The sequence below is a fragment of the Salvelinus fontinalis genome, chromosome 9, assembly GCF_029448725.1.
Source record: "Salvelinus fontinalis isolate EN_2023a chromosome 9, ASM2944872v1, whole genome shotgun sequence".
NCBI lineage: Eukaryota > Metazoa > Chordata > Actinopteri > Salmoniformes > Salmonidae > Salvelinus > Salvelinus fontinalis.
Genome location: NC_074673.1, coordinates 37,174,488 through 37,201,943, shown reverse-complemented (window position 1 = coordinate 37,201,943; position 27,456 = coordinate 37,174,488). Strand labels below are relative to the sequence as shown.

General features: G+C 44.8%; 1 protein-coding gene across 2 annotated transcripts in view; it reads right to left on the bottom strand.

Annotated features, from left to right (window-relative positions):
- LOC129862516 (guanine nucleotide-binding protein G(o) subunit alpha) overlaps nt 1-27,456 on the bottom strand; it is a 152,215-nt gene that overhangs the window by 104,072 nt on the left and 20,687 nt on the right. For both annotated transcript variants that reach the window (XM_055934270.1, XM_055934269.1), the window contains exon 3: nt 482-623. In XM_055934270.1, the coding sequence (XP_055790245.1) occupies nt 482-623 (142 nt within the window). The remainder of the gene's footprint in view (nt 1-481; nt 624-27,456) is intronic.

Below are 27,456 nucleotides of genomic sequence, written 5' to 3'. Positions count from 1 at the left end.
ATTTGAAATGTCTGCTTACCTCCTTGGTGCTGGGTATTAATAGTAGTAATATTAAAGACAGATAGTGTGTTGTGTGAATCTACATTTGCTCCTGCACTCCTCCTCTCAGTAAGAGATTTATAGTAGCCAGTCAACAAGCAGAGACGAATGTGCTCTGTTCCATAACCTGTCAAAGCCTTGTGGCCAATTATCTGCTACAACATTGAGGTTATGGATTTTCACAGATGGATAAGGATGGATGGGTGTTTTGACTGGTTTCACTTGTTAAAATCCTGTGGGTGAATATATCGGTGTCCATCAGTGTTTGACAGTTTGTGTATTTGTTGATATACATGTGTTTGAGAGGCCTTCACTACAGTATATAGTGGTAACAGCACACAATGCTCTGCTTACTAATGTGCGTGACAGTGTGTCTGTCTGTCTAGTTGTAGTCCATTCCCTCAGTGCTACAGTGTACAGATAGAGCAGTAGAGAAACTCACTTTTCTCTCCTTGTCTCCGTACTCCAGGCCCAGGGTGTCCATGGCACGGACGATGGCAGCCAGAGACTGGATTGTGTTGCTGTACACCACAGGCTTGTACTGCTTCACATCATCTCCAGAGAAGCCATCCTCATGGATAATCCTGCAAACATGAATGTGATTCATACTGGTCAGGTGGGCATTTACTTAAACAGGGAAGTAATTTCCACGGCACACATACTGGTGGCAGACACGCAGAGGCACACATACTGGTGTCAGCAACGCAGACGCACACATACTGGTGTCAGCCACGCAGAGGCACACATACTGGTGTCAGCCACGCAGAGGCACACATACTGGTGTCAGCCACGCAGAGGCACACATACTGGTGTCAGCCACGCAGAGACACACATACTGATGTCAGCAACGCAGAGACACACATACTGGTGTCAGCCACGCAGAGACACACATACTGGTGTCAGCCACGCAGAGACACACATACTGATGTCAGCAACGCAGAGACACACATACTGGTGTCAGCCACGCAGAGACACACATACTGATGTCAGCAACGCAGAGACACACATACTGATGTCAGCAACGCAGAGACACACATACTGGTGTCAGCCACGCAGAGACACACATACTGGTGTCAGCCACGCAGAGACACACATACTGGTGTCAGCCACGCAGAGACACACATACTGATGTCAGCAACGCAGAGACACACATACTGGTGTCAGCCACGCAGAGACACACATACTGGTGTCAGCCACGCAGAGACACACATACTGATGTCAGCAACGCAGAGACACACATACTGATGTCAGCAACGCAGAGACACACATACTGATGTCAGCAACGCAGAGACACACATACTGATGTCAGCAACGCAGAGACACACATACTGATGTCAGCAACGCAGAGACACACATACTGATGTCAGCAACGCAGAGACACACATACTGGTGTCAGCAACGCAGAGACACACATACTGGTGTCAGCAACGCAGAGACACACATACTGATGTCAGCAACGCAGAGGCACACATACTGGTGTCAGCCACACAGAGGCACACATACTGGTGTCAGCAACGCAGAAGCACACATACTGGTGTCAGCAACGCAGAAGCACACATACTGGTGTCAGCCACGCAGAGGCACACATACTGGTGTCAGCCACGCAGAGGCACACATACTGGTGTCAGCAACGCAGAAGCACACATACTGGTGTCAGCAACGCAGAGACACACATGCTGGTGTCAGCAACGCAGAGGCACACATACTGGTGTCAGCAACGCAGAGGCACACATACTGGTGTCAGCCACACAGAGGCACACATACTGGTGTCAGCAACGCAAAGGCACACATACTGGTGTCAGCCACACAGAGGCACACATACTGGTGTCAGCCACACAGAGGCACACATACTGGTGTCAGCCACACAGAGGCACACATACTGGTGTCAGCCACGCAGAGGCACACATACTGGTGTCAGCAACGCAGAGGCACACATACTGGTGTCAGCAACGCAGAGGCACACATACTGGTGTCAGCCACGCAGAGGCACACATACTGGTGTCAGCAACGCAGAGGCACACATACTGGTGTCAGCCACGCAGAGGCACACATACTGGTGTCAGCAACGCAGAGGCACACATACTGGTGTCAGCAACGCAGAGGCACACATACTGGTGTCAGCAACGCAGAGGCACACATACTGTACCACACACACAGCCACGCGCGCACAGCCAAGCAGGCACAGCCACACGCACACAGAAACACAGAGGCTTGGGTAGCCCTGAGCTCCTCTCTCTTCCTCAGCCTGGCTCCATCTTAATTCTATTTTCCTTTCATTTGTTCCGTTGCCGATGTAGATGGCCGTTGAAGAAAGGGGGAGAGGGGGGAGATCTGAGAGTTTCTCCCCCACCCAGCAGCCAGAGCTAGTCAAGGACCAGATGTGGAGAGTGCGCTCCATTAGGCAGATACACAGGAAGACTAGAGGTCGACCGATTAATCGGAATGGCCGATTAATTAGGGCCGATTTCAAGTTTTCATAACAATCGGAAATCTGTATTTTTGGACACCGATTTGGCCGATAAAAAAAAAAAAAATCGTTCCCCCCCTTTATTTAACTAGGCAAGTCAGTTAAGAACACATTCTTATTTTCAATGACGGCCTAGGAACGGTGGGTTAACTGCCTTGTTCAGGGGCAGAACGACAGATTTTTACCTTGTCAGCTCGGGGATTCAATCTTGCAAGCTTACGGTTAACTAGTCCAACGCTCTAACCACCTGCTTTACATTGCACTCCACGAGAAGCTTGCCTGTTATGCGAATGCAGTAAGAAGCCAAGGTAAGTTGCTAGCTAGCATTAAACTTATCTTATAAAAAACAATCAATCAATCATAATCACTAGTTAATGGTTGATGATATTACTAGTTTATCTAGCGTGTCCTGCGTTGCATATAATCGATGCGGTGCGCATTCGCGAAAAAGGACTGTCGTTGCTCCAACGTGTACCTAACCATAAACATCAATGCCTTTCTTAAAATCAATACACAAGTATATATTTTTAAACCTGCATATTTAGTTGATATTGCCTGCTAACATGACTTTCATTTAACAAGGGAAAATGTGTCACTTCTCTTGCAACAGAGTCAGGGATAGTCCTATAATTCCTATAATAACTACAACCTAAAACTTCTTACCTAGAAATATTGAAGACTCATGTTAAAAGGAACCACCAGCTTTCATATGTTCTCATGTTCTGAGCAAGGAACTTAAACGTTAGCTTTCTTACATGGCACATATTGCACTTTTACTTTCTTCTCCAACACTTTGTTTTTGCATTATTTAAACCAAATTGAACATGTTTCATTATTTATTTGAGCCTAAATTGATTTTATTGATGTATTATATTAAGTTAAAATAAGTGTTCAATAAGTATTGTTGTAATTGTCATTATTACAAATTTAATTATTTTTCTTTGAAAAAATATTATGAAAAATCATAATCGTTCGACCTCTAATGGAGACACATTGACCCCAGGCCTGAGATCTCCTCTTCACGACACAAACACCACAGCAGAGAGAGGCTCAGCCTATTTACCCCCGACAGGCACCATTAACACCTCACCGCCCAGCCCCACACCCTCACTGGTCATGATATCCAGTCCCCAGTCCTTTTAATGGACCACACAGAGCATGAGCTCCTACCAACAAAGAGTACAGGCTGAGCTTTGTGTTTGTGAAAGTGAGTGTGTGTGTGCCCTTTGAAGTAGGCCAAGCATATAAAAAGAAAGGCAGAGAAATGTCAGTGCCCTAAGCCCTGACTTACTGCGCAAGAGAGAGGCAGAGTGTCCCAGCCCAAGAAGCCTGCGGCTGTAACACACAGATACAGTTTGTGATCCTCCAACAGCAATATGCCTCCTCTCCAGTAACATGCCTTTCATAAGACTCTTTGCAATGACTCTGTCTGTCTCGACTCATATCACTACTCTCTCAATACACTGACAAGCCTGAACTTGCCCTGCTGTGTGTGTGTGTGTGTGTGTGTGTGTGTGTGTGTGTGTGTGTGTGTGTGTGTGTGTGTGTGTGTGTGTGTGTGTGTGTGTGTGTGTGTGTGTGTGTGTGTGTGTGTGTGTGTTTGCACTTGCTTTCCTACATTATCAGCAGTGGTGTAAAGTACTTAAGTAAAAATACTTTAAAGGTACTACTTAAGTAGTTTTTTGGGGTATCTGTACTTTACTATTTATACTTTGACTATTTTTACTTCACTACATTCCTTAAGAAAATATTATACTTTTTACTCCATACATTTTCCTTGACATTCAAAAGTACTCTTTACATTTTGAATGCTTAGAAAGACAGGAAATTAGTAAAATTAACACACACTTATCAAGAGAACATCCCTGGTCATTCCTACTGCCTCTGATCTGGCGGACTCACTAAACACACATGCTTTGTTTGTAAATTATGTCTGAGTGTTGGAGTGTGACCCTGGCTTTCAGTAAGTAAAGAAAACAAGACAATTCAGCCGTCTGGTTGGCTTAATATAAGAAATTAGAAATTCATACTTTGACTTTTGATACTTAAGTATATTTTAAACCAAATACTTTTATACTTTTACTCAAGTAGAATTTTACTGGGTGACTTTTACTTCAGTCATTGTCTTTTAAGGTATCTTTACTTTTACCCAAGTATGATAGTTGGGTACTTTTTCCACCACTGATTATCAGGAGCCCAATGTCCTAACATTTCACTGAAAAGGTAGGAAAATAACTTTTTAGAGGTCCTAAATTTGTTAAAATGATATTTTAAGCTTAAGGGTTAGGATTAGGTTTTGGGGTGAAGGTTAGGGTTAGGTTTTGGGGTTAAGGTTAGGGTTAGGAATAGGTTTAGGGTTCTGGGTGTATCTGTGGGTGTAATAAACAGCACGGGAGACACACTGGTTCTCCACTACTGATACCTGGGATGGTGGGCGGGGGGTTCCAGAAGGTTCCTACTCTACCTAGCACAGAGCATATGTGGAAGGGTTGAGGAAAGTACAGAAGGAAGGGGAGCTTTGCATTATATAGCATACTGTAAACTGTGTGTAGTTGTGTGAGTCACCTTACTTTGAGGAGTCCCATAATCCTGTGGTCAATGACTCTGGTATCGATTGTCAGAGCTTAGCTCCTCTCCAGGGGAAATGAAAGCTCTCTCAGACACTGTTTTCCTTCCTCTTTAACAGACTTGTTTTACTTGCTGGCATTGTGACTGGCAGACCAGGTGTGCCTTGGCAGAGATAGGTATGTGCCAGCCAGGACCGCCCCCCCCCCCCCCCCATCTTTGTGGGCTATACTCGGCCTTGTCTCAGGATGGTAAGTTGGTGGTTGAAGATATCCCTCTAGTGGTGTGGGGGCTGTGCTTTGGCAAAGTGGGTGGGGTTATATCCTGCCTGTTGGCCCTGTCCGGGGGTATCATCGGATAGGGCCACAGTGTCTCCTGACCCCTCCTGTCTCAGCCTCCAGTATTTATGCTGCAGTAGTTTATGTGTCGGGGGGCTAGGGTCAGTCTGTTATATCTGTAGTATTTCTCCTGTCTTATCCGGTGTCCTGTGAGAATTTAAGTATGCTCTCTCTAATTCTATATTTCTTTCTTTCTCTTTCTCGGAGGACCTGAGCCCTAGGACCATGCCTCAGGAATACCTGGCATGATGACTCCTTGCTGTCCCCAGTCCACCCGGTCGTGCTGCTGCTCCAGTTTCAACTGTTCTGCCTGCGGCTATAGAACCCTGACCTGTTTACCGGACGTGCTACCTGTCCCAGACCTGCTGTTTTCAACTCTCTAGAGACAGCAGGAGCTGTAGAGATACTCTCAATGATCGGCTATGAAAAGCCAACTGACATTTACTCCTGAGGTGCTGACCTGTTGCACCCTCGACAACTACTGTGATTATTATTGTTTGACCATGCTGTTCATTTATGAACATTTGAACATCTTGGCCATGTTCTGTTATTATCTCCACCCGGCACAGCCAGTAGAGGACCACCCCTCGTAGCCTGGTTCCTCTCTAGGTTTCTTCCTAGGATTTGGCCTTTCTAGGGAGTTTTTCCTAGCCACCGTGCTTCTACACCTGCATTGCTTGCTGTTTGGGGTTTTAGGCTGGGTTTCTGTATAGCACTTTGAGATATCAGCTGATGTAAGAAGGGCTTTATAAATACATTTGATTTGATTTGATTGAAGTTGTTAGGTTTATGCCAGCAGCATACCACCCTGCATACCACTGCTGGCTTGCTTCTGAAGCTAAGCAGGGTTGGTCCTGGTCAGTCCCTGGATGGGAGACCAGATGCTGCTGGAAGTGGTGTTGGAGGGCCAGTAGGAGGCACTCTTTCCTCTGGTCTAAAAAATATCCCAATTCCCCAGGGCAGTGATTGGGGACACTGTCCTGTATAGGGTGCCGTCTTTCGGATGGGACGTTAAACGGGTGTCCTGACTCTCTGAGGTCATTAAAGATCCCATGGCAGTTATCGTAAGAGTAGGGGTGTTAACCCCGGTGTCCTGGCTAAATTCCCAATCTGGCCCTCAAACCATCATGGTCACCTAATAATCCCCAGTTTACAATTGGCTCATTCATCCCCCTCCTCTCCCCTGTAACTATTCCCCAGGTCGTTGCTGAAAATGAGAACGTGTTCTCAGTCAACTTACCTGGTAAAATAAAATAAATAAAATAAATGTCCTATCCTACAGTCTGGTTTTACCAGGTTCTGACCACTAGCTGGTGCTGTTCCTGCTAGTAGGTGATTTCTTTTAAAGGCATTGTTCACCTAAATGATAAAATGACATATAGGTTTCCGTGTAGGCAGTGTATGGACAAGGGATGAAAGCAACCCATGCTTCGTTTTGTTTACCTGGCCACTGTTTCAGAATGCTAACTTTTTAGCATTAGTGGCACAAATCCAATGCAAGTCAGCGATACCTATATTAGCATTTCCACGCTTCATACCCAAATCATCTATTAGTAACATCATTGAGTTACACAATACATGTTTTGATACTTTAGGATGATTTGGACATGAAGTGTGAAAATACTAATATACATACCAGTGACTTACATTGGATTTGTAACACAAATGCTAAACGGTTAGCATTTGAAACAGTGGACAACAAAACCAAAGCATGGATCTCTATCATACCTTGTCCATAGACTGCTTACATGGTAGGGAAGGACCTCATCCACCTGAGCCATGGTCTGTTCACCCCGCTACCATCTAAAAGAAGGAGACAGTAGAAAGCTGAGACTGATAAACAGCTTCTATCTCCAGGCCATCAGACTGTTAAACAGTCACCACTAGCTGGCCTCCGCCCAGTACCCTTCCCTGAAACTTAGTCACTGTTACTAGCCGGCTACCACCCGGTACTCTACCCTGCACCTTAAGAGACTTCTTTGGCCTATGTACATAGAGTCGTTGAACACTGGTCACCTTAATAATTTTTTACATATTCCTTTACCAACTTTATATGTATATACTGTATTCTAGTCATGGCACATCCTATATAACTACTGCTGTACACATATTTTTTATTGATATACTGTCCATATTATCTTTACACACCATTATATACAGTTCCTTCAGAAAGTATTCACACCACTTGACTTTTTCCACATTTTGTTGTTTTACAGCCTGAATTTAAAATTGATAACATTTTGATTTTGTGTCACTGGCCTACACACAATACCCCATAATGTCAAAGGGGAATTATGTTTGACATTTTCTTTTTTTTCTTCTTTTTTTACAAATGAATTATAAATGAAAAGCTGAACTGTCTTGAGTCAATACCTTTTAAACCCCTTTGTTATGGCAAGTCTAAATAAGTTCAGGAGCAAACATTTGCTTAACATGTCACATTTTTGAATGAGTACTTCATCTCTGTACCCAAAACATACAATTATCTATAAGGTCCCTAAGTCAAGCAGTGAATTTCAAAAACTGATTCAACCACAAAAACCAGGGAGGTTTTCCAATGCCTCGCAAAGAAGGGAACCTATTGGTAAATAAAAAAGCAGAAGTTGAATATCCTTTTGAGCATGGTGAAGTAATTAATTACACTCGGGATGGTGTATCAATATACCCAGTCACTACAAAGATACAGGCGTCCTTACTAACTCAGTTGCCAGAGAGGATGGGAAAAAGCTCAAGAAGTTCACCACGAGGCCAATGGTGACTTTAAAACAGTTAGAGTTGAATAGCTGTGACAGGAGAAAACTGAGGATGGATCAACAACATTGTAGTTACTCCACAATACTAAACTAAATGACAGAGTGATAAAAAGGAATCATGTACAGAATGAAAATATTCCAAAACATGCATCCTGTTTGCAATAAGGCACTAAATTAATACAAGAAAAAAAGTGGAAAAGTAATTCACTTTATGTCCTGAATACAATGCATTAAGTTTGGGGCAAATCCAACACATCACTGAGTACCACTCTTCATATTTTCAAGCATCTGAGGCAGGATTGTGTCGAGGCACAGATCTGGGGAAGGGTACCAAAACATTTCTGAAAATGGCCTGCATACTCACCAGTCATGTCACCCATTGAGCATGTTTGGGATGCTCTGCATCGACATGTATAACAGAGTGTTCCAGTTCCCGCCAATATCCATCAACTTGGCACAGCCATTGAAGAGGAGTGGGACAACATTCCACAGGCCACAGTCAACAGCCTGATCAACTTTATGTGAAGGAGATGTGTCACACTGCATAAGGCAAATGGTGGTCACACCAGATACTGACTGATTTTCTGATCAACGCTCCTACTGTTTTTTCAAGGTATCTGTGGCCAACAGATGCATATCTGTATTCCCAGTCATGTGAAATCCATAGATTAGAGCCTAATGAATTTATTTCAATTGACTGATTGACTGATTTCCTTATATTAACTGTAAAACTGTAAAATGAACTCAGTAAAATCTTGGAAATTGTTGCATGTTGCATTTATATTTTTGTTAAGTGTATATATATATATTTCCAAATTCCATTATTTTACATTTAGATGTGCGTGTATTGTTGTGAATTGTTTTTAGATACTACTGCACTGTTAGATACTACTGCACTGCTGGAGCTAGTAACACAAGCATTTTGATACACCCGCAATAACATCTGCTAAATATGTATATGTGACCAATAAAATTTTATTTGATTTGATATACGGAACAAAAATTTAAATGCAACATGCAACCAGTCAGTATCCATTTGCCTCATGCAGCACGACACATCTCCTTTGCATACAGGCAACGGAAGAACTGGGACATTTGCAGCTTCCAGGAATTGTGTACAGATCCTTGCGACATGGGGCAGTGCATGATCATGCTGAAACATGAGGTTATGGTGGCGGATGAATGGCACGACAATGGGCCTCAGGGAAATACTCTGAGCCGCAGCTCCATATTACTTGCCAGACATAGAGAACTGATACTGTATACTCATTGTTGGGGTGGGATTGGAGTGAGACCTGGGGTGCCTGTGGGTGGCTTTTGACCAGTTCTTTGGATTTCTCATGTCTAACTCATTGTTTGGTCCAAATCAGATGTTGGGTACCATAGTTATTGAATATTATATGAATCCTATAAATTAAAAAATTGCCAATTTGGGTGCAATCAATTATCTTAATTTCTCAGAGATAAAATTATATTTCAACAAAATAATGATGCAGGAATGAAAATCCTATCTGTTTCTAACAAGATAAACAATTTTTGAACAATCTGAGATGGAGGGTGTCGAAATCCTTTTTTTGTGCTTTTTGAGGTGGAACGACCCACCTGGCAAAGACCTGCCAACATACCCTGCACTGCTCTGTACATGTTCCATGGGACCAACACCACACAAGACATTACATTTACTAAACTAAACTGCTGCTCAATGTCTTAACCACAGACCCAACAGAAAGCAGAACATCTGTCTCCACATCTCTCCACACTGACCACTGCCCCATTGGGATGACCCATAGTGACCACAGCTCTACTCTGACCCTACACAACCACAGATCTCTAAATAACCCTTAAAACAACCCTCTACATCTGCAACCTTGCAAACGTTTAGTAAATATCATGTGGAGCCAATATCACCCAGCACTGCTGCCAGTAGTGCCTCTGTTTTCCTCTGTGCTGAAACTCCAGCGAGCGCACCATCTCAGGTGACTGATTAATAATCCAGGGGTTAAAAACAACACGTCTAATGCCTCCCGGGTGGCGCAGTGGTCTAGAGCACTGCATCGCAGCAGCCGGGAGGTCCGTGGGGCGACGCACAATTGGCCTAGCGTCGCCAGGGTTAGGGAGGGTTTGGCCGGTAGGGATATCCTTGTCTCATCGCGCTCCAGCGACTCCTGTGGCGGACCGGGCGCAGTGCGCGCTAACCAAGGGGGCCAGGTGCACGGTGTTTCCTCCGACACATTGGTGCGGCTGGCTTCCGGGTTGGAGGCGCGCTGTGTTAAGAAGCAGTGCGGCTTGGTTGGGTTGTGCTTCGGAGGATGCATGGCTTTCGACCTTCGGGCATGTTCCAGGGGTTTCTGATGTCCCAGGGGTTTCTGATTCTCACAGGGGTCGAATGATTCATTGTTCTGTTTCTGATAGGAGACACTGATAGGACAGCAAGTCCTTATACCAGGCCACCTGTCAGAATGAGCAGATCCAGGCCCACACCACTGGTCAGCTAGCTACAACATACAGTACAGTCTGCAGAGTGCATGTCAGGAGCTGATACAAGAGTGATTACAAGTCACTCTACAAGGGTGATTAAAGTCTTGTCTTTCCCCCTGTGTCCCATTGCAGAGCAGTGCAGGATTTACAGTGCAGGATTTACCATACCACACTGTGCAGTGTAACCTGCTGTCTGCTACAGTATATGGTAAAACCAGCCTTCCCAGTAAGAAGGGTCAAAAGGCTTCTGCTATACCCTTGAGTGTGAGGACATGAAAAGTACAGATTTTTTTAAATCGTTATGGCTTTCATTAGTGTGTTACATTTTCCAAGTCATCTTCCCTTGGTTTCCATTCCTCTCTGCAAAGCCTCATCAGGCAGTGTGTGTGGGTGAAACACCACAGGAGAGCTCAGATCATTATTACTGCCTTCCCTTCCCACCAAGTTTATAAAGGGACCCTCATTAAGTAACAGAGAGGGAGAGAGGGAGAGAGGGGGAGAGGGGGAGAGAAAGAAAGAGAAAATAGGTACAGAGTAACGGAGCAGCACAATTGGAGGATCATTTTAATGTTTTATGGGTCTGTGCTTTTTACGCTTGAGGACTTTTCTCATTTGGGTCTCTCCAGGCCGTCTGTCAGCTGGGAGGAGAGGAGGGTGGGGAGGGCGGCAGGTAGCCGCTGGGGAGGGCAGAACAGAAAGCACATTAGGCCCTCCTTGGTGTCTGACACGTGGAGATCTGTGAACTGGAACCTCTACCACCACATCACTGCCTCTCACACAGAGGGAGGGGCTTCTAAGAAGTGATGGTAATTTTGCATTCTAGCCGTGTACTGTACTGACTGACTAAATGCAACGTACTTGTTTTCCCCACAGAAAAACTGTTTACATAATGCTTTTGGTCTTACAAAAAATGGAGCGCCTTGTATTGTGTACAGGTTTATTACACCTATTTCACTGTTGAGAGAAGTACGAGGGGGATGAATGGGACTTTTAAGCCAGTAATTTTGAGTTTGCAAATCGTCACGCCACACAAATGATCCTTTGTGCTCCCGGCACACTCCAGTGCTGTTGCTGTCATCGGCCCCGGGACAGAGCTACTTTGATTCCCTACCAGCGTTGGGGGCGCTATTTATAACCTCTGCAATCAGAGGAGCGCTGCCTCCCAAGCATCAGATGCTCCAGCCTTTGCACCAATCTGTCCCCCACACCCCGAGGTCGACCCACAGACACACACATGGACTGCTACCTAAATGGCACCCACTTTCCTTTTTAGTGCCCATAGACCCCATTGGACTCTGATAAAAAATAGTGCACTATATTGGGAATAGGATGTAATTTGTGATGCACGGACACAGCCAGGGTTACGGCAGCACCACACCTCGGCTAGTCCTAGATTAGAACAGCCACACAACATCACTCCCTCACCACTCCCTCACTGCATTCAACTTCCATCTCACATTAGCTTTATGATATCAAACCGCAATGTCTATATAAAACACAATCACACAACAGTAATTATACGGCGTATCTAAGGACCCACTGTATTTTCCTCTCCCCCTCTCTTTCCACCTCTCTCTTGCTAAAACACTGCATCTTCCTGACTATATCTGCTGATCTCTCCTCTCACCCTCCCAGATCCCGCTCAGAGCTAAATTCTGCCACTGAGATTATGAAGTGTCCTCTATCAGTTGGGGCTTGCCAGCTGGGAGAGGGTGACAGTAATTTTGGGGTTGCTTCACACCCAGCCTTGATCAGTCACAAATGCTGAATAATTACAGCGACAGATCTGCATATCTACAGCTGTCATTAAATCCCAGCTTGATCCCTCCCTAAACAGCAGCCATTGTCCCCTAATTCATACAGTCCTCTGCTTCCACCCCTCTTCCTCCCCTCCCCCTCTCCTCTCCTCTCCTTCCTGGTCGTTTGTCATCCTGTAATTATATCTGCCATTGTCTTCTCCTCTGGAACCCAAGGAGGAGAAGGAGCAGGGGATGAATATAAGAGGTGTGTTGCTGAGGCAGCAGAATATCACCTTTGAGGCCTGCAGGGTTTTGGGCTCTAACCCACCAGCCTGTTCTGATCACAGCTATATTTAACCAGTTTGGAGGATACAGGGTGGCGTCTCAGCCCTGCATAAACTAGTGTTGCATGGTATACCGAAACAGCTGTACTTAGTACTAAAACATGAAAAACGGTTCCGTACTTTTTGTTAGTAGCTCTAGCCTGTCCCGGGAGTCTGGGCTACATCATGTTAGCTCCCCACTCATGCTGCACAGAAGTTAACGTCTTGACGCACGGATCCCTTTAGCGGGATCATTTTCGCAAACAACCGCTGAATTGCAGAGCGCCAAATTCACAACAAAATGCTAAAAATATTTATATTCATGAAATCACAAGTGCAATATAGCAAAACACAGCTTAGCTTGTTGTTAACTTTTTAGGGATAGAGGGCAGCATTGTCCCTTTTGGATGAATTGGTGCCCATAGTGAACTGCCTCCTACTCTGTCCCAGATGCTAATATATGCATAGTATTATTACTATTGGATAGAAAACACTCTGAAGTTTCTAAAACTGTTTGAATTATGTCTGTGAGTATAACAGAACTCATATGGCAGGCAAACATCCAAACAGGAAGTGGAAATTCTGGGGCTGGTTGATGTTAAACTCATCATCTATTCACATCCCAGTAAGATATAGATCTGTTCGCACATCCTACGCCTTCCACTAGATGTCAACAGTCAGTATAACGTGGAATGACGCCTCTAGTGTGATGTGGGGCCAGATGGCAGCTATTTGAGTCAGTGGTCTGGCAGAATGCTAGTTCCTGGTTACGCGCATTACTCATGATATGGCCATGCGTTCCATTACTCTGTAGACAAAAACGTATGCTCCGGTTGGAACGTTATTGGATATATATGATAACAACATCCTGAAGATTGATTCTCTACTTAATTTGACCAGTTTATTCGACCTGGAATATAACTTTTGAAGTTTTTGTCCGAGTTCACCTGGACCGGCGCCAGCGTTTGGACATGTGAACTAAACGTGCTAGTAAAAGTAGCTAATTGGACACTAGTAATGGACATTATCGAACAAAACAACGATTTATTGTGGAACTAGGATTCCTAGCACTGCATTCTGATGAAAGATCATCAAAGGTAAGGGAATATTTATGATGTAATTTCGTATTTCTGTTGACTCCAACATGGCGGAGAAATGTTGTGTATTTCTGAGCGCCATCTCAGATTATTGCATGGTATGCTTTTTCCTAAAGTTTTTTTTTAATCTGACACAGCGGTTGCATTAAGAACAAGTGTATCTTTAATTCTATGTAAAACATGTATCTTTCATCAAAGTTTATGATGAGTATTTCTGTTAGCGGAACGTGTGTCCTAGAAAGGTTAACCTCTTGAAGCTAGGGGGCAGAATTTTTATGCTTGGAAAAATAACGTTCCCAATGTAAGCTGCCTATTTCTCAGGTCCAGATACTACAATATGCATATAATTGACAGAGTAGGAGAGAAAACACTCTAAAGTTTCCAAAACTGTCCAAATATTGTCTGTGAGTATAACAGAACTGATTTTGCAGGCGAAAACCTGAGGAAATCCAACCCGGAAGTGCCTTTTATTTTGAAAAATCACTGTTCCATTGCCTGCCTTTCGTCCATTTAAAGGGATATCAACCAGATTCATTTTCTAATGGCTTCCACAGGTTGTGAACAGGCTTCAGACATAGTTTCAAGCTTTTATTCTGAAAAATGAGCGAGATTTATTAAAACGCGTCAGTGGATAGACGGAGGTCCTTACATTAGTTCATGCGCTCGACACTGGTTGCCCGACATTTTCTTTCTCTCCAGTATTGAATAGTTTACAGTGCGGGTGAAATATTATCGATTGGTGTTCTTAATGCTAGGTGTTCTTAATGTTTTGTCTAGTGATCAATAAACTTACACAAACGCTTGGATTGCTTTCGCTGTAAAGCATATTTTAAAAATCTGACACGACAGGTGCATTAACACACTTAAATAATGGAACACGGCATGTAGAAATGTTTCAACTTAATTACTGTTCGCAAAACAATGTCCATACAGGCTAGCCTAGAACACACTAGCTACAATGCAAGAAGATACCATCTGCTTCCAGCTTTATAGGCGTACAGTACTTTCCATGCTAGTTTACAGCTACAGATAACATCAATTCACTACCCTAGTACTTTGTTTGTGATAATATGCAAACCATAATGCAAAATATGCTGATTTCAAAGCTGATTTCACTTAATCGTCTCTCCCTCACATCTCCCTCTTGAACTGACTGTGGTCTCTATTTAACAAACCTAACGTAATGGTACATCTTAGTGCTAGCGGTAGCGACATAGGTCCAGGGGTGTGTCAGAAATATGTTTGCTATTTTCACTGCGAGAATTATGAGCAGAAGAGCTGGAGGTAGCCAGTCGTAAATAAATTTGTTTTAGGTGTGTCGAGGCACGACTCCTCACTGGCTTATCAGAATGTGCTCCATAGATAGATTTGTGGTTGCTTCAAGTTGTGTATTTATGATTATGCATTGCATTGTCTCTCACCAATTCGAATGTAAGTTCATTATAGCCTAGTTTGTTAAATAGCCTACAGAAACAAAATAACTAAATGTAGGCCTATCCCATCCTTGCTAAATATGTTGAATGTTTGCAGTCCACATTGTTCTAAGTAATTGCATGGCTTCAATATGGAAATGTAACATGGCATTCACACTGATATAGGGGCAAGATCTGCTGTAAAATTGCATTATGCATATGTCTCAGCCATGGGCATGCCAAACTTTGTCAATTTACTATTGATAAGGCTTAAAAAGATTGTGAATAATTGTAATGAAATTCTAATAAAAACTAAACTTGTTTGAAATAAACAGGCACCGCAATTACTCCCAATGGGCATATAATATTAAGACGTTTTTTTCAAACAACAACAATATTTCTAAATAGGTTGGGGTCAGAAGCACGATATCATAAAATCGCCAGGATGAAAAAGAACCGCCCTTTGTTATAGAAGCCCAGCGGTAAGGGTAGCCTATGGAGGGCTTGTTTTTTAATCATATGAAACGTAAAACAGGCAATTGTTAAAGGAAAATAACTTCTCAATACGTGGGTCACCAGCATCATGCCATCTCTCATTTCATTATGGGAATATGCGCATATGTAGCCTACATGGAGGGGGTTTTACGCATGTCCAAAATGGGAGTTAGCTCAAATAATGTAGACCTACAGATACAAAGGGGATGTCCAAAACATGATCTTTTAATAACGTTTTGGTGATTAAGATTTATTTCAAAGCAGTCTCATGAGCCAAACCCTTTATTGATAGGCTTGGCTACATTGGGCACGACAAAAAAATACAGCCTTCATTGAGGGGAGGCTATACTTGGTTTTTAATCAAATGAAACGAAATGGCAAAAAACATTTGTTTTTTATGTTTATTAATACGAGGGTTACCAGCACAAAAAGCACATATCCTCTCTTGTTCAATGAGCATAAGGGCACTGTGCTTCATGGCTGGATAGGTTGAACATCCGCTGACATTTTTTATAATAGAAAAATAATAGCATGAGAAATAAATACACAATGATTAACGATAACTTGTTTATTACACAGGGTACCAGTACCGAGGCGATGTGCAGGAGTACGAGGTAACTCAGGTAGATATGTACAGTATGTAGGGTAAAGTGACTAGTCGATGTGCAGGGGTACGAGGTAACTCAGGAAGATATGTATAGTATGTAGGGTAAAGTGACTAGTCGATGTGCAGGGGTACGAGGTAACTCAGGAAGATATGTATAGTATGTAGGGTAAAGTGACTAGTCGATGTGCAGGGGTACGAGGTAACTCAGGAAGATATGTATAGTATGTAGGGTAAAGTGACTAGTCGATGTGCAGGGGTACGAGGTAACTCAGGTAGATACAGTATATCACAAAAGTGAGTACGCCCCTCACATTTTTGTAAATATTTGAGTATATCTTTTCATGTGACAACACTGAAGAAATGACACTTTGCTACAATGTAAAGTAGTGAGTGTACAGCTTGTATAACAGTGTACATTTGCTGTCCCCTCCAAATAACTCAACACACAGCCATTAATGTCTAAACCGCTGGCAACAAAAGTGAGTACACCCCTAAGTGAAAATGTCCAAATTGGTCCCAAAGTGTCAATATTTTGTGTGGCCACCATCATTTTCCAGCACTGCCTTAACCCTCTTGGGCATGGAGTTCACCAGAGCTTCACAGGTTGACACTTGAGTCCTCTTCCACTCCTCCATGACGACATCACGGAGCTGGTGGATGTTAGAGAGCTTGCACTCCTCCACCTTCCGTTTGAGGATGCACCACAGATGCTCAATAGGGTTTAGGTCTGTAGACATGCTTGGCCAGTCCATCACCTTTACCCTCAGCTTCTTTAGCAAGGCAGTGGTCGTCTTGGAGGTGTGTTTGGGGTCGTTATCATGTTGGAATACTGCCCTGCGGCCCAGTCTCCGAAGGGAGGGGATCATGCTCTGCTTCAGTATGTCACAGTACATGTTGGCATTCATGGTTCCCTCAATGAACTGTAGCTCCCCAGTGCCGGCAGCACTCACGCAGCCCCAGACCATGACATTCCCACCACCATGCTTGACTGTAGGCAAGACACACTTGTCTTTGTACTCCTCACCTGGTTGCCGCCAGACACGCTTGACACCATCTGAACCAAATACTTTTATCTTGGTCTCATCAGACCACAGGACATGGTTCCAGTAATCCATGTCCTTAGTCTGCTTGTCTTCAGCAAACTGTTTGCGGGCTTTCTTGTGCATCATCTTAAGAAGAGGCTTCCTTCTGGGACCACAGCCATGCAGACCAATTTGATGCAGTGTACGGCGTATGGTCTGAGCACTGACAGGCTGACCCCCCACCCCTTCAACCTCTGCAGCAATGCTGGCAGCACTCATACGTCTATTTCCCAAAGACAACCTCTGGATATGACGCTGAGCACGTGCACTCAACTTCTTTGGTCGACCATGGCGAGGCCTGTTCTGAGTGGAACCTGTCCAGTTAAACCTCTGTATGGTCTTGTTCACCGTGCTGCAGCTCAGTTTCAGGGTCTTGGCAATCTTCTTATAGCCCAGGCCATCTTTATGTAGATCAACAAATATTTTTTTCAGATCCTCAGAGAGTTCTTTGCCATGAGGTGCCATGTTGAACTTCCAGTGACCAGTCAGTATGAGGGAGTGTGAGAGCGATGACACCAAATTTAACACACCTGCTCCCCATTCACACCTGAGACCTTGTCACACTAAAGAGTCACATTACACCGGGGAGGGAAAATGGCTAATTGGGCCCAATTTGGACATTTTCACTTAGGGGTGTACTCACTTTTGTTGCCAGCGGTTTAGACATTAATGGCTGTGTGTTGAGTTATTTTGAGGGGACAGCAAATGTACACTGTTATACAAGCTGTACACTCACTACTTTACATTGTAACAAAGTGTCATTTCTTCAGTGTTGTCACATGAAAAGATATACTCAAATATTTACAAAAATGTGAGGGGCGTACTCACTTTTGTGATATACTGTATGTATAGTATGTAGGCGTAAATTGACTAGGAAACAGGATAGATAATAAGCAGTAGCAGCAGCGTATATGATGAGTCAAAAGAGTTGGTGCAAATGGGGGAGGTCAATGCTATTTGGTTAACTATTTAGCAGTCTTTTGGCTTGGGGGTAGAAGCTGTTCAGGGTCCTGTTGGTTCCACACTTGCTGCATCGGTACCACTTTCCGTGCAGTAGCAGAGAGAACAGTGTATGACTTGGGTGACTGGAGTCTTTGACAATTTTTAGGGCATTCCTCTGACATAGGTCCTGGATGGCAGGGATTTTGACCCCAGTGATGTACTGGGCCTCACTACCCTGTGTAGCACCTTGCAGTCAGATGCCAAGCGGTTGCCATACCAAGCGGCGATGCAGCCAGTCAAGATGCTCTCAATGGTGCAGCTGTAGAACTTTTTGAGGATCTAAGGACCCATGCTAAATCTTTTCAGCCTCCTGAGGGGGAAGAGGCGTTGTCATGCCTTCTTCACAACTGTGTTGGTGTGTAGACCATGCTAATTTCTTAGAGATGTGAAGACAGAGGAACTTAACGCTCTCGACCCTCTCCACTACAGCCCTGTCAATGTGGATGGGGATGTGCTCGGCACTTCCAAATGGAAGGGTAATTGTTTGTCACCTGTAGCTCAATAACTGAATGCAAGGACACACTTCTATCAAATATGCATTTACCTGTATTGTGGATAGACCTAAGCTGCATCTTGAGATCAATAGATTTACTACTCATATAAATGATTACCATTATGTTGTTATGTAGTTAGATTGGTAAAAACAAAGTCAAATTGACTGTATGATTCTATAATGATTCTATATGATTCATTAATGCATACGTGGCTGTCTGAAAAATGGACATACAAATGTTCTAATGTAATGATATTGAATTCAGAAGATGCCCAATGATTGAACAGAGCAGTAGCAGAGTTTATCTGTCTGGATCAAGTGCCATTTTGGGACTGGCTAATACACCTTCTTTTTTGCTGTGGAGAGCTGTTCCTACTAGTCTGATGACAATGAACAGTGACACACCAGGCCTGAGGTGTAGAGGTGCTGGTAGAGGGCAAAGCACTGTGACTCCACGTAGAATTGACTGCCTCTGCATTTACTGCTTCTGCCCCTCAACCCGCCCCGCACTGTCCTCCTCTCCACGCTGTTCCACCTTCATCTGTAATTAACATTAAAAGCAGCTAGAGCTAATTTACAGCCTCCTCCTCCTCCTCCTCGTCCCCCTGGAGGCTATCCGCCGGTGGGAGGGCGTTGCTTGCCACACATGCCAATTTAGCTACCCCACACCTATCTGGCAAAGGTTATTCTGACAACCCAGTAAACACTGTCACAACCTCCTCCAATTAACACTGCTCACAGCAACACCAACACAAACCAGAACAACTACGTCACTGACTATTACTCAGAGTAGCTAAAGAAGCCGGTCAACACATGGTTACACCATTCTGATTAGACCACACCTGGACTGTCATTTTATCCATGGCAAAGTATGCAATTAGATGTTTCAATTCACACAATGATATAAGAGCTCCGTGTTGTAATGTACGTCAACGTGCGTACCATATAATTAGACTGTGTATGGTTACAGTAGTTAGGTATTGGTTAAATTCAGACATATCACAGATGTGCTCCGGATCACCTGACCTCAGATCAGCTGAGGGGCCCAACACAAACAGCCGTTCCAACAAGGCCCCTTTGTCTGGTCTGTACAGGACCTGACCGGGGATCTGCTGCCTGACACAAACACCTCCCAGACCACAGACAAAGACCCTTTGTTCCCCTGCATGGACCTGACCAGCACATGTACTCACTGACTGGCTGGTTGGTCAGCTCTGGCTCTGCAATCGACGAGTGCATCTGGACCACAGTGAGAAAGGGAGGGAGGGTGGTAGAGAGGGAGAGAGAGTCATAAAGAGAGCAAGGGAGGGTACAGATGTGAGAGCGAAAGAATCTGAGAAATAGAGAAAGGTTAGAGGCAGAAAGAGCATAAGTGAAGTAGCAGGCTGTCCCAGTGCACTAGCAGTACTGCCATCATTCCCCTCAGTGCACAGACAGAGAGGAGGAGATTTGGGGAATATGCCACATTCCTCTTTTCCAGATACTAATCATGTCCTCCAGGCAGCCCTCCCGGGGGTAGCAACAACAGCAGAGCCAACCAGAGCTTAGTCCCTCTGCCCAGCCCAGCCTTCAACAACCTGTCCTACTCCATCCTGGTACAAGGGCCTTGATTCACACACTGACACATTAACTGTGATACACTAGTGTAGTTGAGTACAGTGGAGAGAGAGAGGACCTCACATTAGCGGAACCCTCACAAGTAGTGCATCTCCTAACTCCATTTATTCTGTAGATGAGTGAGAGCTTATAAAGAAATTGCGTAGGTATACAGTGCATTCGGAAAGTATTCAGACCCCTTAACTTTTCCCACATTTTGTTACGTTACAGCCTTATTCTAAAATAGATTTTCTTTTTCATTCTCCTTATCAATCAACACACAATTTTTTATTTTATTTTATTTCACCTTTATTTAACCAGGTAGGCTAGTTGAGAACAAGTTCTCATTTGCAACTGCGACCTGGCCAAGATAAAGCATAGCAGTGTGAACAGACAACAACACAGAGTTACACATGGAGTAAACAATAAACAAGTCAATAACATGGTAGAAAAAAGAGAATCTATATACAATGTGTGCAAAAGGCATGAGGTAGGCAATAAATCGAATAATTACAATTTAGCAGATTAACACTGGAGTGATAAATCATCAGATGATCATGTGCAAGAAGAGATACTGGTGTGCAAAAGAGCAGAAAAGTAAATAAATAAAAGCAGTATGGGGGTGAGGTAGGTAAATTGGGTGGGTAGTTTACAGATGGACTATGTACAGCTGCAGCGATCGGTTAGCTGCTCGGATAGCAGATTTTTAAAGTTGTTGAGGGCGATAAAAGTCTCCAACTTCAGAGATTTTTGCAATTCGTTCCAGTCGCAGGCAGCAGAGAACTGGAAGGAAAGGCGTCCAAATGAGGTTTTGGCTTTAGGGATGATCAGTGAGATACACCTGCTGGAGCGCGTGCTACGGGTGGGTGTAGCCATCGTGACCAGTGAACTGAGATAAGGCGGCACTTTAGCCAGTGGGTCTGACGACGAACATGTAGCGAGGGCCAGCCGACTAGGGCATACAGGTCGCAGTGGTGGGTCGTATAAGGTGCTTTAGTAACAAAACGGATGGCACTGTGATAAACTGCATCCAGTTTGCTAAGTAGAGCATTGGAAGCTATTTTGTAGATGACATCGCCGAAGTCGAGGATCGGTAGGATAGTCAGTTTTACTAGGGTAAGTTTGGCGGCGTGAGTGAAGGAGGCTTTGTTCCGGAATAGAAAGCCGACTCTAGATTTGATTTTGGATTGGAGATGTTTGATATGAGTCTGGAAGGAGAGTTTGCAGTCTAGCCAGACACCTAGGTACTTATAGATGTCCACATATTCTAGGTCGGAACCGTCCAGGGTGGTGATGCTAGTCGGGCGTGCGGGTGCAGGCAGCGAACGGTTGAAAAGCATGCATTTGGTTTTACTAGCATTTAAGAGCAGTTGGAGGCCACGGAAGGAGTGTTGTATGGCATTGAAGCTCATTTGGAGGTTAGATAGCACAGTGTCCAGGGAAGGGCCGGAAGTATACAGAATGGTGTCGTCTGCGTAGAGGTGGATCAGGGAATCGCCCGCAGCAAGAGCAACATCATTGATGTATACAGAGAAAAGAGTCGGCCCGAGAATTGAACCCTGTGGTACCCCCATAGAGACTGCCAGAGGACCGGACAACATGCCCTCCGATTTGACACACTGAACTCTGTCAGCAAAGTAGTTGGTGAACCAGGCAAGGCAGTCATTAGAAAAACCGAGGCTATTGAGTCTGCCGATAAGAATATGGTGATTGACAGAGTCGAAAGCCTTGGCCAGGTCGATGAAGACGGCTGCACAGTAATGTCTTTTATCGATGGCGGTTATGATATCGTTTAGTACCTTGAGCGTGGCTGAGGTGCAACCGTGACCGGCTCGGAAACCGGATTGCACAGCGGAGAAGGTACGGTGGGATTCGAGATGGTCAGTGATCTGTTTGTTGACTTGGCTTTCGAAGACCTTAGCTAGGCAGGGCAGGATGGATATAGGTCTGTAACAGTTTGGGTACAGGGTGTCTCCCCCTTTGAAGAGGGGAATGACAGCGGCAGCTTTCCAATCCTTGGGGATCTCAGATGATACGAAGGAGAGGTTGAACAGGCTGGTAATAGGGGCTGCGACAATGGCGGCGGACAGTTTCAGAAATAGGGGGTCCAGATTGTCAAGCCCAGCTGATTTGTATGGGTCCAGGTTTTCCAGCTCTTTCAGAACATCTGCTATCTGGATATGGGTAAAGGATAAGCTGGGGACGCTTGGGCGAGTAGCAGCGGGCCGGGCGGGGCTGCTGGCCAAGGTTGGAGTCGCCAGGTGGAAGGCATGGCCAGCCATTGAGAAATGTTTGTTGAAGTTTTCGATTATCACGGACTTATCAGTGGTGACCGTGTTATCTAGCCTCAGTGCAGTGGGCAGCTGGGAGGAGGTGCTCTTGTTTTCCATGGACTTTACAGTATCCCAGAACTTTTTGGAGTTAGAGCTACAGGATGCAAATTTCTGCTTGAAAAAGCTGGCCTTTGCTTTCCTGACTGACTGCGTGTATTGGTTCCTGACTTCCCTGAACAGTTGCATATCACGGGGGCTCTTCGATGCTATCGCAGTTCGCCACAGGATGTTTTTGTGCTGGTCGAGGGCAGTCAGGTCTGGAGTGAACCAAGGGCTATATCTGTTCTTGGTTCTGCATTTTTTGAACGGAGCATGCTTGTCTAATATGGTGAGGAAGTAACTTTTAAAGAATGACCAGGCATCCTCAACTGACGGGATGAGGTCAATATCCTTCCAGGGTACCCGGGCCAGGTCGATTAGAAAGGCCTGCTCGCAGAAGTGTTTCAGGGAGCGTTTGACAGTGATGAGGGGTGGTCGTTTGACCGTGGACCCGTGGCGGATACAGGCAATGAGGCAGTGATCGCTGAGATCTTGATTGAAGACAGCAGAGGTGTATTTGGAGGGCAAGTTGGTCAGGATAATGTCTATTAGGGTGCCCATGTTTACGGATTTGGGGTTGTACCTGGTGGGTTCCTTGATGACTTGTGTGAGATTGAGGGCATCAAGCTTAGATTGTAGGACTGCCGGGGTGTTAAGCATATCCCAGTTTAGGTCACCTAACAGAACAAACTCTGAAGCTAGATGGGGAGCGATCAATTCACAGATGGTGTCCAGGGCACAGCTGGGAGCTGAGGGGGGTCGGTAGCAGGCGGCAACAGTGAGAGACTTATTTCTGGAGAGATTAATTTTTAAAATTAGAAGTTCAAACTGTTTGGGCATAGACTTGGAAAGTATGACAGAACTTTGCAGGCTATCTCTGCAGTAGATTGCACAACTCCTCCCCCTTTGGCAGTTCTATCTTTACGGAAAGTGTTATAGTTGGGTATGGAAATCTCAGAGTTTTTGGTGGCCTTCCTAAGCCAGGATTCAGACACGGCAAGGACATCAGGGTTGGCAGAGTGTGCTAAAGCGGTGAGTAAGGCAAACTTAGGCAGGAGGCTTCTGATGTTGACATGCATGAGGCCAAGGCTTTTTCGATCACAGAAGTCAACAAATGAGGGTGACTGGGGACATGCAGGGCCTGGGTTTACCTCCACATCACCCGAGGAACAGAGGAGCAGTAGGATGAGGGTGCGGCTAAAGGCTATCAAAACTGGTCGCCTAGAGCGTTGGGGACAAGGAATAAAAGGAGCAGATTTATGGGCGTGGTAGAATAGATTCTGGGCATAATGTGCAGACCAGGGTATGGTGGGGCACGGGTACAGCGGAGGCAAGCCCAGGCACTGGGTGATGATAAGAGAGGTTGTATCTCTGGACATGCTGGTCTCAATGGGTGAGGTCACCGCATGTGTGGGGGGTGGGACAAAGGAGGTATCAGAGGTACGGAGAGTGGAACTACGGGGTCCATTGCAAACCAAAACAATAATAACTAGCCTGAACAACAGTATGCAAGGCATATTGATATTTGAGAGAGACATACAATAAGGCATAAAGTGATTGCAGGTCATGATTGGGAGAGCTAGCTAAAACAGCAGGTCAGATAACAGCAGCTAGTCGGCTAACACAGCAACAGAAGGTAAAAAATGGCGACGACTGGGCAGAGAGGGTCGGATTAACTACACACAGATCCTGAGTTAAGGCACAGAGCCGACAGATAAAACACAAATAAACAGAATGGAGTACCGTGAATTAATGGACAGTCAAGCAGGCATAAGCTATGTAGCCAAGTGATCATAGTGTCCAGGGGCCAGCCATAGATGAAGTAGTGAGGCCTCCACTAAGCTAGCCCGCGGCGTTTAAAGTTAGTAGCCCGGGGGGGTGGTCTGCTCAGACGGAGGGGGTCTGCTCAGACGGAGGCCGGTTGAGGGCACAGCGGATGGGGTATTTGTCTGCAGACCAGACGTGGTCGTGTCGACAGAGAATCCAAGCCGGATGGCGGTGGCGAAAGAGAGGTTGTGAGTTGTAGAATTGTGTTTGCTAACTGGTGCTAGCTTCGTGATTCAGACAGCTAGTCATGGGTAGCAAGCTAGCAGAAGATGGAGGTCTGTTTTTAGCCACGCCGTGCAATTCCGTCGGTAGATTAGTGGGGTTCCGTGTGGTAGAGGGGACCAATCCAGTTGTCAAAATAGTTATAGTGGCCTAAGAAGATTGTTCGATAGACCTGTTCAGATAGCAGCCGATATGCTCAAGACAGCTAACGATTAGCGGGCCGCAGTTAGTATATGGACGTTCAGGTTACGTCGCGATGGAGGGGCCGGTTGAAATACCCCCTCTGGCAGATAACGTCGGTATCCCAGTCGTGAAGGCCCGGTGGGGCTCCGCATCGGCAGTAAAACGGGTCCGGATAGGTGATTGTAGCCCAGGAGTGGCTGATGGCACTCTTCAGCTGGCTAGCTCCGGGATAATTGGTGTTTGCTCCGGAATTGATGTTAGCCGATGGTCACTCGGATAGCAGCTAGTTAGCTGCAAGATCCAGGTGTAAATGTCCAGAGCTTGAGGTAAAAATCCGGGGATATGGAGAGAAAAATAGGTCTGGTATGCTCTGGTCTGAGTCGCGTTGTACAAAACTGGCAATAGTTTTCCGAGCTAAAGGATAGCTGATGAGCGCTAGCTGTGGTTAGCTGAACTATTAACGTTAGCTACTAACGTTAGCTTGTGAGCTGGCTAACTTCTGGTTAGCTTGTTAGCTTCTGTTGTAGATTTCGGATACGAGGTGAATAATACTTTTGAGGAAGAAAAAAAAAACAGATTCGCACCACATTTGGTGAGGTGGGTTGCAGGAGAGTGTTTTGAAGTTGAGTTTTTAAGAAGAAAATAATATATATAAAAAAGATATGCGAAGAAAAATATATATACACGGGACAAGACGAGGACAATGGACATCTGACTGCTACGCCATCTTGGCAGATGCTGCCACCACCATGCTTCACCGTAGGGATGGTGCCAGGTTTCCTCCAGACGTGATGCTTGGCATTCAGGCCAAAGAGTTCAATCTTGGTTTCATCAGACCAGAGAATCTTGCTTCTCAGTCTGAGAGTCTTTAGGTGTCAATTTGTAAGTCGCTCTGGATAAGAGCGTCTGCTAAATGACTTAAATGTAAATGTTAAATGTTTTGGCAAACTCCAAGTGGGCTGTCATGAGTCTTTTACTGAGGAGTCACCTCCCTTACCAAGGCCCTTCTCCCCCGATTACTCAGTTTGGCTGGGCGGCCAGCTCTAAGAAGAGTCTTGGGGGTTACAAACTTCTTCCATTTAAGAATGATGGAGGCCCTTCCCCAAATCTGTGCCTCGACACAATCCTGTCTTGGAGCTCTACGGACAGTTCCTTCAACCTCATGGCTTGGTTTTTGCTCTGACATGCACTGTCAACTGTGGGACCTTATATAGACAGGTGTGTGCCTTTCCAAATCAAGTCCAATCAATTGAATTTACCACAGGTGGACTCCAATCAAGTTGTAGAAACATGTCAAGGATGATCAATGGAAACAGGATGCACCAGAGCTCAATTTCGAGTCTCGTAGTAAAGGGTCTGAATACTTATGTAAATAAGCATTACTGTTTTTTTTTTTTTTTTAGTTTTATAAATGTGCAAAACGTTCTAAAAAGTTGTTTTCGCTTTGTCATAATGGGGTGTTGTGTAGATTAATTTAATCCATTTTAGAATAAGGCTGTAATGTAACCAAATGTGGATAAGGTGAAGGGGTCTGAATACTTTCCGAATGCACTGAATGCCTAAGTTGTACTAGAGCTCTTGGCTACACATCTCACGTGACCTGCAGTTACTCAGGCAGGCACAAGAAAAACATTTGTCCACATAATGAATGCTGATGATTATCATGCGTTATAATGCAGTGCAGATAGACGCAAGGGAACACTCTTCAAGTGAACACAGATTAATATCTCGCTGAAATCCAGTGAGACCATGAATGGCTCAACAGCTTAAGATTCCTTTGAAACAGGGCTTCTCCACCTTCTTCCATCTCAGACCTAATGACATTCCACCAAAAGCCAGGGACCCCACGACAGACCAAATTTTAACAGCAGCGCTAATTTGATAAATGCTGTAAACTGCTAGAGCTAGCTGAATTCATTGTTGGCCTGAAATGTGAACAAAGATTGTGTAACTGTGATCTTCCCTGACCCATTGAAAACCCACCGAGGCCCCTTAGGGAAAAGGTTAAGAGGACTCAAGTGGCTGGAAAAATCCCATCCTGAACTCTCCCTAGGTCTGGACGTCTGATGTGATGTGATGATGTGCGGTCCGATGTGATGTCAAATGTGTGTCTACACTGTGCTTAAGCAGTTCAAGCATGGCTATAATTAGACCACACGGTCTTTGCCCTGTGTTTTGCATGTCTCTCTCTCTCTCTATGACGGTAGCTAATGCAAAGTGGATGCAAACCGGGCATGATATGGCAACACAAGGACAGCTATCTAGAGATACTGTATGTTACCATGAGCTTCAGTGTTCTGCAGCGCTGGGTGTCTGTCACTGAACCAGTAAACAAACCCATAAGAGAGCTCAGCCAATGTATGGCA